At 37.6% G+C, this 11,799-nt stretch overlaps 1 protein-coding gene across 2 annotated transcripts; it reads left to right on the forward strand.

Moving 5' to 3' along the window:
• Positions 1-1,081: 1,081 nt before the first annotated feature.
• Positions 1,082-8,842, forward strand: LOC124110364 (monocarboxylate transporter 13-like). 2 transcript variants are annotated; one of them, XM_046469667.2, is made up of 6 exons: positions 1,082-1,614; positions 2,328-2,471; positions 2,993-3,247; positions 3,480-3,890; positions 4,277-4,402; positions 6,675-8,842. In XM_046469667.2, exons 1-6 carry the CDS (start codon positions 1,110-1,112, stop codon positions 6,878-6,880), a joined length of 1,647 nt encoding a protein of 548 aa, XP_046325623.2. In that variant the 5' UTR covers positions 1,082-1,109; the 3' UTR covers positions 6,881-8,842. The 2 variants fall into 2 exon arrangements, with proteins under 2 accessions (XP_046325623.2, XP_046325624.2); XM_046469668.2 differs by having other exon boundaries at positions 3,486-3,890.
• The last annotated feature ends 2,957 nt before the right edge of the window (positions 8,843-11,799 follow it).

An 11,799-nucleotide genomic window follows, 5' to 3' on the forward strand; every position in this document is an offset into this window, starting at 1 on the left:
TCCAAAACTGTCAGTTTTCCTTCAGTTTTTCCAAACGTCCCGTCAAATAGACATAATAAGTTTTTGATGAAGTTGTTTTATGCACTCCATTTCTGTTGTGCTTGTTGGTACAAGTAATCTCTATAAACAAATCTAACCAAATTAGCTTTATTTCACAATACTTCAAAATTATAAGGAATGTTTAGCCGATTTTTTTGTTGCATTTATGAACGGATAACTGGCACATATTTGGTATAAAGTCGATCAGCTACACTTTGCGGTTTTATACAATTTGTAACTATTATCCTCCTATAATTGCACCCAAAAAACGTAAAATAAACCTTCATTAACCTTCTAATTTTGTGTAAAAACAAATTGGTTCCAAAATGCCTGGGATAAGAACTGAATTTGCAAAACCCCTATGAAATGTTGTAAATGTGTGCCATAAATTTGATTGTAAAAGATATGATGTTTAAGATACCCATCAGCAATTGTGTATTATGCGATGTTTTTCATTTTGAAACGTATGAACTAAAATTATATAATAATATAAGAGTATGTAAAAGTATTCTTTGGCTGCTCGTTAAGCTACAGTACAATTCATTGTTTGGATACAATTTCGCTAACTTTCTGTAGAAAATAAAAAAAATATGCTAAAATTAACTGAGAGGAAAAGTGTTGTTTTGCCCCTGAGTTTGATACCTCTCTGACTGGTATTTTTCTGAGTTCTGAAAAGAGTGTGAGTTGAGCATCTTTTGTCGTTCCTGAGATGATTCAACATTCTCTGAATTCTTCACACTCACAGATATTGCATCTCATATAAATAAAGCAACTCACAGTGTTGCTAACATTACATTATAAATAACAGTTTCCAATTATTTATGCCACAGTCTTTACTGATAGTCACAACTGGAAATAAAAAACCACCAATGAAACCAGTTCTTGGTAGATATATCGAGTCTAGTGTTACATCATGACACACGTGCTGCTGTGGACGAATGCATAACCATGCCTGAAGGGCAACAGGTTGAAACAAGGGCATGCCTGGTGTTATATAGCCAAGACTTAGTTACACACATATTAGATTTGTGTCAGCCTTGTATAAGAATAACTATTTTCATACTCTTATCATGTTGCCAGCAACATCTGTACTCAGTTGTGCGTCGGCTTCCTGTGTCCTAGCAGAAGACGATAAAGATGAGTACATTGTCAAGCAAACGACCCCTGTAGACAACGTCGAGCATAATAATTGCATTGCAGTTGGCAATGATGGTGTATGGAGACCTACAACATTGCCTGCTATCACGCCCTACGTCAGCTCCTACAACGTGGATGAGGACAGAGTCACCAGCAATGAGATTACTCATAACGTCAACGATTACACATCTCACAATGGTAATCAACAACAGGTCAAATCTCTGCCTATGAACGAAGCAGAAGAGCAGGCGAAGGAAGGTTATGATCGATACTGGCAGACTGTCTCTGTTATCAGCTGTTTCGTGTCAGTTATGTTTAACAATGCACTCGTATCATCCTATGGTGTGCTCTACATCTACCTGAAGGAACCCCTGGCTGTGACCGAGTACCAGCTCTCCTGGATCGGCTCCCTCATGAGTGGCTTCTTTGGGGTAACTTGTAAGTCTCCTTGTTTACTTATATAATTGATTGTTTGATTTTAACACAATATATGACTAAAACACCATTCCACCTCAAGCTTACCTAATAATTCTAGTACCTGACAGGAAATAGACTTAAAAGCCATAATAATTGAATGTTTGATTTTGTTAGTATGTGATATGATGAAACATGAGCGTCAGTAACTCAACTCTTAAACCCGAATTGCTTATAGCGTTGTTAATAAGGTAACAAGAGTCATTGGAGTTTTAATGTTAAACCTCATTTGGCTTATTTCTCCGAAACGGATTTGACCAAGGTACAGAACTTTCCAAAACCTAAAGTGAGGCTACGGACCGGAAGTACTTACAACTTTGTGAGAGTAGATAGAGGCATAGAACTTTCTGTTTCAACCTTCACCTGTAATGGACATATGTTTTCCTCAAATGCAGAAGTGCAGTCACTAAACAAAAGTATTTATAACTTGTTGTGGTGCATGAGACAACATTAAGGATCAAAGATGAAAATAACATATTGGTGAGATCGGCTTTGACCTGATTAGGTAAATGCAAACTGGCTCATTATTTATATTTCTTGTAGAAATTTGGAAAGGAATGGTTGATTGGGGCTTGTTACTCTTTTGAAATTAAACTACCATTCTAGTTTCAGTACTAACATCACTTTGCGGAGTATTTACTAATGCAAACGTTATCATTAATTTATGTGTGTTTTAGCTTTGCTGGCGTCTGTGTTAATTGAGAGAGTGGGAAGTCGACACACACACCTGCTGGGAGGCCTTACACTTGCCTTCTCGGTGATAGTCAGCAGTCTGACAAGTAATATCCACGTTCTCTACGTAACACTCGGACTCTTGTCAGGTTAGTTGGATATCTTGGATATCTTGGCTGACAAAACAATTATTAAATAATGCATAGTTTATATTGTGAGTCATATTAAGAAACCCATGTATCAAAACATTTCAATAATCATTTAATAATTCACAAACTGTATAAAACGTCGGAGCATAAGATGCAGGAAGTCAGTCACAGTTACGGCGGGTCGAAGTGCATGACGTCAACGATAATCGTGATGGGAGTGATTTCCGACATTGTTAATGAACCTTTGGCGTCTGTTAGTCATCATTGATCAGTGAAAGGTGATGATAAAGATGTGTCAAATAGATTTTGAGGTTAAATGCATAGATTGCTGTGGACATTCACAGTCAGTCTAGACACGGATCGAGTCGATAGTTTGGATATGTATTTATTCGTCTTATGAAAGTCAGTTTCGCGGTCATGTGACCGACCTTTCGTCCAATGAAAAAGTCGTATTCACTTCTGATTACATTCGTTTCACAAACCGTAATTTATATCACCTTCTAATTGTGTTCTATTACTAGGCGTTGGTTCATCTCTCACGTTTGTGGCCAGCACTGTCCACGTCAGCCGGCAATTTTCAAGATGGAGGCCTCTGGCCATAGGTACAGCAAGTATTGGAGGGGCAGTTGGAAGTCTGACATGGCCTCCCCTCATGTCCGGTCTAGTGGAGGCATTTGGATGGCGAGGTGCATTACTGATCAACGGTGCACTGTTTTTACACATGCTGCCAGGTGCACTGTTCATCAAAGTCTCTCCTAAACCCACCAGTGTAAAGGGTATGTTATTCTTCATTTTCATTACCCAAATAGAACTATTTTGTAACAATGGACATTTGTTTATCAGAGATGAAAATGGAGTTCAAACAGGAATTGACCTCCACAGACTGGAATTATGAACCATTTTGAAATTATAACTTATTAAGGTATAATGGCCACAGGAAATATCACTGTCATCGTTGCCATGCACTCAGGGCTAGAAAGTTTTATAAATGTTAGGATTCATATCAAGTTGCAGGTTCCACTACGAGTGACAGCTATAAGCTACACGCCCTATCTCCATGGCAGAAATTCAGGGAACATCTACACGTTATCAAAGTGCCGGGCTTCATAAGCTTCTCTGTTTCCTACGTTATCACAGGACTTGGCGTAGTGTCCTTCCCCACATTCATCCCGGATTATGTGATGACGTCACTTCCTGGTCAGACACCTTCAGAAGTTTCACTGGTTGTGTCCTTTATTGGAGCGGGGAATATTTTGGGCAGAGCATTGTTCAGTGTTTTATGCATGCTGAGTCCAAACTCTGCTCTTTATTTACATTTGATCCTTACAACTGTTTGTGGGTTAACATGCTTTGCAGTGGTCTTATGTCAAAACATGGCTGACTTCTATGTTACAGGAGTATTTTATGGCATACTATACGGTGAGTTTAATGTTACCATGTAATACATATATTCCATGTTCTTGTTGTCTGAAACGCGAACCATAGAAACCATAGAAATATATGAAGAAATATGTAAGTTAAGAAGAGATGTTTCCAATGTGTTCAAATTAACATCAGAACTAATAACCAGTCATGTGTCACCACAGAGTGGCTTTATTCTTATCACAATTTGCTGCCTGTGATGTCCAATCTTTACAATCGAGACGTATGGTGCATCTCGAGTCATGGATCTATGACGTCACATGTGCTGCGTTCATGAGCGTCGCTTTACACAACATACCAGTATGTTTTTGCATGAAACCAATCCAATATCACTTAAATATGAATAATTCTTCATGTATTAACCAACATATATGTCTTCATAGGAGGAACATCAGCAGTCTGGTGTCCCATGTTGATTATTATGTTCGACCTGGACAGTCTGCACAGAATCCTTGGAGGTTTATTGCTGATGCAAGGAATCGGGACAATCTGTGGACCGCCATTTCAAAGTAGGTGTAAACGACTGATTAGTAGCGACAAACGAAAGCTGTTTTGTAGTTAAAGGACATGCAAACTGAAAAAACCGATTTTGATTTTGTAGCACATATCAAATTCCCCGAGATACATTTAGTCAATTTCCGAGAGAGAGAAATTGATGATATTTGTAAAAAGTATTTAAATGTCCAAGTGAAGTGTTGAAATCACATGCTGTAATCGGCTTCCAAAACAAACATATTTGAGAGCGTGACCTAAAGGTGAGGTGCAGCGATGCGTGACGAAACCTTCATTCCCTGATATGTGATTCTTATAGCCGCTATACATAGGCTGTATGTGCTATTTCTGTTAATCCTACAAAAATAACATCATTGCATATATGTTGAAAGTGTGAAATTTACATTCACATCCAACAAGAAGTGAAACCAAAAGATGTCTCTTCTACCTTTCATGGCCATGGTCTAGGTCTCGATCCTTCGTCTTCTTGGGCGTACAAAAGCTTTACAAATATTTGCCCAAATATTAGTAATGATGACTCCCTGAATAAAATCGAACCTCGTAAATGTCGGACAAGTCTATTTTACAAACGGGTGGGTTAAGTTTGGTATTTCCTGCAAATTAATTGTCTGACAATCCTCACGTCGATCATCTGTATCTATTCTCCTGATACCATGGTCAAATCTCTCCCACCTTTGAATGCGATCTTTCGGCCACTGCGTTTATTTGCGTAGCCCAGTTACATATATGAGGAATAACTTGTCGGACCATCCACTGCTCGGGTGAAGTTGTACCTACAGCAATAGGTGCTGGACAAGAAGGAAGACCCCAGTGAATCACCTGGCAGACTGTACGCCGTCGTGATCGTTGAAACTGCGCAGCCCTCGGTGGTGGATTATTTCCGTTTTTGCTGCATATTATCAACTCTTCTGTTCCGATTGCATATTGAAGCATTAGTTAAAGGAAATTAATTTGGAACGAAAGTAGGGGAATCTTGACGACACGAGTTATGATTTATCAATGCTGTTGTTTGACGATAATGTTGCTATCTTTGCTGACTGTTGTATTATTACAGAAGAAAATTGATGTCCTAAGTGAATTTTGCTTCAAATGGGGTTTGTCTATTAATGTAAGAAAGACGAAAGCAGTAGTATTCAAAATATTAAAAACTGAGAAATGGACAATCAATGGAAACGCCATAAAGGTAATCTCATACTAAAAATATTTATATATTATCTTTTCATGCAGAAATATTTTACAATGGCATATGAGACACAAGCTATGCAAGCGGGGAAAGACTTGCATGTTATTAAGCGATTTATATAGACATATATAATGATTTGCATCTTGATTCAATAATTAAATGGGAAAATTTAGCCAATCCTATCATATGGTTCGGAACACTCGGGTATGAATTCTCATTATTCTATACAAAAAGTTCATACTAAATTCTGTAAGTTTATATTAAATATTAGTTACAAGTCTTGAACAAAGTTATATTGGCAGTATATCGTCGCTTTCCTCTATGGTTTGTTGCCCGCTCAGGGTTATATTTTACTGGATAAAAGTTGTAAATCTGCCTTCTACAAGATACTCTAAACGATGTTATGATTTATCAAAGAAATTAGATACAGAAAATACTACATGCTTTTACTGCAACCATGGTACAGAAGATGAATATCATGTGTTAATGATTTGCCCGGAATACAATAACATAAGAAGGAAATATTTACCCCAATATTTGAAATCAGGCATTCTTGTGAAAAAATTCTGATACTTATAAAGACTGATGATGATAATCTCAAATTAAATCTGTATCTATAATTGTATCATTTCGCAAGAGAACAGTCCGTTTGTGAACTTATGTCTTTTGTTATTTCTATTGCATATATTAGGGTGCATGTTTCAGAAACATGAATTAACGTATTATTGTTTAGATTAGATTAGATGTTCAGATTAGTTTACCAAGTAAATCTCTATATCTGTCAAGTTTGACCACAAACAAGTACTGCCACCTACACATATCAACTTGTTGTTGTGGCCTTTTATTGATCAGACTCTGAGTCTGATGGATAAAGCGATGCTATTTCTAATTGCATTTCAAAGTTTTCGTCAAGGTATGCAGTAACTAACCCTACTTGGATTATTTATCCATTGAATGCGTCCTGACAGTTTACAGACTTTCATATATATGTTCTACTGTAACTTATATTTCATCGTAATCGCCCGATATTGCATGCCTCTACCGTTACATTCTCGTATCGTAATAACATTGCTTCCCTCTCTCAGGTTATCTGGCAGATGTGATGACACGGAAAGATTTGATCTTTTATACCACTGGAGCCTTCTTCATCTGTAGCATCCTGACCATTCTCCCTTTCCTGTTAAAGAAACAGCTTGTGTCACGACAAAGTCTATGGAAGGCTTGTGATATCAAAGTGACAGGAATAACCAACAAAGGTGCAGACCTCGGATCCACAAATAACTTTACCTGAAGTCCGCAGCTGATCATGTTTCCATCTCATTACCATTCAATTAAATATAACACATCATGTGATTTCTACCGCTTGTCATTACATTTTAGTTGAATACAACTGCATTATAACTATTTGCAGCAAGTGTACTATTCAGAATAAGTTATGTTTACACAGGTTTTAACAGTGTTTTAATTATGTCCAAGTGAGTTTGTTGAAGTAGGAGTAAAGCTCTTTTGATATTTTAATGAAGTCAAAAAATTAAGGGCATGGTGTTGGCAAAAGAAAGATGGTGCTGGCTTAAAATATCATTATCGGGGTAAACATCGGATTCGAAACCACGAGCATACAATCATAGAACGCATTTTGGACGCAACTCTCGTTTGATGACTGGACCACCCGTACATTTACTGGGCTGATGGTTTATCTGGAATAAAAATGCTATCTTTTTTTCCACACAAAGGGGTTTGTGTTTACAATCTGCCAGAGCTCGGAATCAGGCAGGATTTGGCATTTTGGAATGTAAATGAAGCTATATTATAACGATATAATAATTCAAGCCATAACATGACACATGCATCTCGAGGCCAGAACTTACCTTATAGTGTGCGCAGCCTCGGACGCCAAACATGTAGAATGTTGAAAGCTCTAAAGGTAACCTGTATCAGTATTAATTTTGCGGAACTCATCAACATTACTTTTCCAAATAGCCGGTCAGATTTCTTTTGTCAGAGATGGTGGCATGTTCCTTGCATGTTCGGCTAGGTGCCAGTAATGTTTGAGAGGGCTGAGATGACGGGATGCGTTTCGGCCATTATTATCTTTTTCTCTATTGTTTTGCTAATTGGATCAATGTAATGTTAGACGGATAGTTATGGATGGGAGAGAAATAGAGTAGGAATTGAACAGGTCTTGTTTGACGACATTTCACTACTTGAGTTAAGTTGGAGGGATGGGTATAATATATACTTTAAGAGTTGGTTTAAATGGTATAAGGCAGGTTTTGAAGGGGGGAAAGTTTGCAGGAGTTGAATAAGCTCATGGAGGTTTTTGCCCCTTATTTCTATTAAACTTCATTCCTAATTTTGTTTTGTGTCTACAATTAGAAGTGATAACCCGACCAGGAGGCTAACAGAAGATGTAGGAAAGAATTCAACAACTGGATATGCAAAGCACTGTAGTTAACATATGACCTTGGCCATAAATCTATTTGTTCTACTGTCAATTTGAGGGCATCAATTACAGATTTAGTGCCGTTTTTTCGCCTATTAAAACGATATTAAAACATCATCTAACAAATAAAGATTGAAACCTTTTAGGATTTCAAGATCAATGAACAGAGGCATACAATTATGGGCATGATGTGCCTGAGGTTTCTTTAAAAGTTGTGTTTGGATGTATCGTGACAGAATCATTGCATACCATTTTCAAAAAGAAGAACAATATTTGATACTGAGGATTGCAACAACTGAATGCATAAACATGCTTGAAACTAGGTCAACAAAAACGTCACTTTGCAAAAGTCTTTGGTGTCAGTCAAAGTATGGTCAGCAGGGAATGGAATCGATACCAGACGTTTGGATCCACAGTGACAGTGACATCCAGGTGGTCGACAGCTTTGCAGCACATATTGGAGCTTCTCCTGATTGTTGGGATTGGGCTGAAGATCAGGTCAGTTGGAGTGACGAGATACTGTCTAGACGTCACAGATTGTTGTTCTAACAGGCACATTTGGATTGGGCTGACGATCAAGTCAGTTGGACTGACCAGTACTTTCACTGATGAATCGAGATATTCTCTACACGTCACAGATCGTCGTTCCCAAGTGTTGTGTAGAAAAAGAGAAATATTTCAGGATTCCAACGTAACCAAACATGACCGCTATCGAGGAGGCTCAATCATGATATGGTTGACGGCATGCTGGAGCAATCAGACCGGAATTCATCCTCAGTGACGAGTACGCACTACCTCATCGTGTCAAGGTCGTTGATGCCTACCTCACCAGACCTCAACCCAATTGAACGCATGTGGCAAGAGCTTTAGATCGCCATCTCACGACGCCCTGTCCTTCCGGCAATTCTACAAGAACTCGGCACTGCTCTTACTTTTCTTCACAACCATCCTTACTAGGAGCGTGAGACTACGGTTCTTGGCTGTAATCGCATCACATGGAACACATATGTGCTACTGAGTGTTGGTATCTTTTGGATAATGAATTTGTTTTCGATTTTTTGACGTTTCAGTTTTGAACAGTTACTCTCATTTTGATGGGTGATCTGACTAATTATTGGTCACATGTTGTTTCTTGGCATTGTGAAATATCGGACTTTTATTCATAACAAATGTATTCAAGCATTATCATCTTTGGCTATTTTACAATGCACACAATGTGTTACATAACCTTTTGAAGTGGTATTCTTTGCAATATTTGAGTAGTAAACGTTCCCCACACACCTACGATCTGTCAAAAACGAAATATTAGAAATTTTATATCCACACTATTACCCATTCAATATTGGACCTGAAAAGTCGTAAAGGCGGAAATAATGAAGACGACAGAAATGCTTAGTTCTTGTTTGGTGGAATCCGTGATACTTTGATACTGGTGTGTTTCTTTGTTGTTTACTGCCGCACTAAGCAATATTCCAGCTAAATGACGGCGGTCTGGACCAGATAATCCAGTGATTGACATCAGGAGCATAGATTAACACAACTGGGATACGATGACATGAATCAACCAAGTCAGCGAGCCTGACCACCCGATCCCGTTAGTTGCCTCTTACGACAAGCATAGTCGCTTTTTAAAGCAAGCATGAGTTACTGAACGCCTATTCTACCCCGGATCTTCACGGGTCTTGATATATGTTTATTGCATGCATGAGATATTGATAATGAAAGGAAAATGCCGCTTATTGTCAAAACGTGTACCAACAATCCTGTCAGTATGTCTACAGTACATTAAAAATGTAATTAACTGAGTGTTACTCATTATTGTGGCCCAAGATAATGTTTCACAGTTGTGAAAAATTGTTTTATATTTTTATCCTCCTCAATGCAAAGATGTTTAGTTCTTGCCTGATGGAATCGGTGATACTTTGATTTAGGTGTATCGCATGCATAATATTTTGATAATGAAAGTGAAATGTTGTATGTACACAGCAGAGACTGCAAGTGCATTTCTGCAACAACATGCATCGAACAATTAGAACAAAGTGTTGCGCTTCAGTATATTTTATAATATATACAGTGAAAGTCACATACATAAGTGGCAGCTTAGATGCGCAACAAAAACAAAAACACTAGCACCATCAGCACAGCTGATGCTTCTGCAAACACATCTGCCCTGCTTGCTCTTTCATTGTTCCACAAGATAATATCCAGGTTGACGAATTAAATATTACTTCAAGCACTTCCCCCTCTGTTTCCCATGGAATGTTTGCAAATTCAGACTTCCAAAACTGCCACTTTTCCTTCAATATCGGTCGCGAAAATACTTTGTGTGACTTGCTAGCCCAGTTCCTCGTTCAAATTTGAATACGACACCGAAGGTGAAGACTATATGACGTTACACAAAAAATAGTTCCAAACGTTCCGTCAAAGAGACATAATAAAATGAGTATTGACAAAATAAGGTATATTGTACATTATAAGATTTTTTTAACATTTTTTGTGCATTTATGAAAGGTTAACAATCACAAATGTATTATCGATCAGCTACATGTATGCTTTGCGATTTCATTCCATTTGTGACTGTTATCCTTCAATAAATGATAAAAAAACCCGTAAAACAATCCTTAATTAACAATCACTCACATCCTGCAACAGTCTGTAAAAAAGTACTCAGTGGCAGGGTAATTTTGTGTACATATAAATTGGTTGAATGAACCCTCGGATAAGAACTGAATTGGCAAAACCCCTATGAAATGTTGTGCGGCAAAAAGCAACTTCAATGATTTTCAAAGATAAGATTCATCAATTGGGTACAACGCGGCTATTTTACTTTCTAAATGTTTGAAATCAATCATATTATAAAACAAGAGTATGTAAAAGTATTCTTTGAGTGCTGTCTAAGCGTCAGTAGAGTTCACTGTTGGATACAATATCACTAACTTAAGATATTTTCCGTGGAAAATACGCTAAACATAACTGAGAGGTATAGTTTGTTTTGGCCCTGAGTTTGATACCTCTCCGACTGACTAGTATTATTCTGAGTTCTGAAAATAGTGTGAGTTGTGCATCTTTTGTCGTTTCTGAGATGATGACGGTTAAAAATTCTCTGAATTCTACACACTCACAGATATTGCATCTCATATATTTACAATATATCTCATATATTGAGAGTGTTGCTAAAAATGCATTATAAATAACAGTATTCTTTGGCTGCTGCCGCCAGTACAATTCATTGTTTGGATACAAAATCGCTAACTTAAGATATTTTCCGTAGAAAATAAGGTAGATAAAACAAACTGAGAGGTATAGTATGTTTTGCCCCTGAGTTTAATACCCCCTCCCTTAATTAACTGGTATTTTTGTTTGTTTAATATTGTGTTTGTCTAGCATCTTTTGTCTCCAGATAATGACGCGTGAACATTCTCTGTAGTCAACACACTCACAGATATTGCATCTCATATAATTAAAGCAACTCACAGTGTTGCTAAAAATACATTATAAATAACAGTTTCCAATTATTTATGCCACAGCCATTACTGATAGTCACAACTGGAAATGAAAAACCACCAATGAAACCAGTTCTTGGTAGATATATCGAGTCTAGTGTTACATCATGACACACGTGCTGCTGTGGACGAATGCATAACCATGCCTGAAGGGCAACAGGTTGAAACAAGGGCATGCCTGGTGTTATATAGCCAAGACTTAGTTACACACATATTAGATTTGTGTCAGCCTTGTATAAGAACTATCATTTTTTTACTCATATC

The sequence above is a fragment of the Haliotis rufescens genome, unplaced genomic scaffold, assembly GCF_023055435.1.
Source record: "Haliotis rufescens isolate VD_foot unplaced genomic scaffold, xgHalRufe1.0.p SCAF_9, whole genome shotgun sequence".
NCBI classification, from domain to species: Eukaryota; Metazoa; Mollusca; class Gastropoda; order Lepetellida; family Haliotidae; genus Haliotis; species Haliotis rufescens.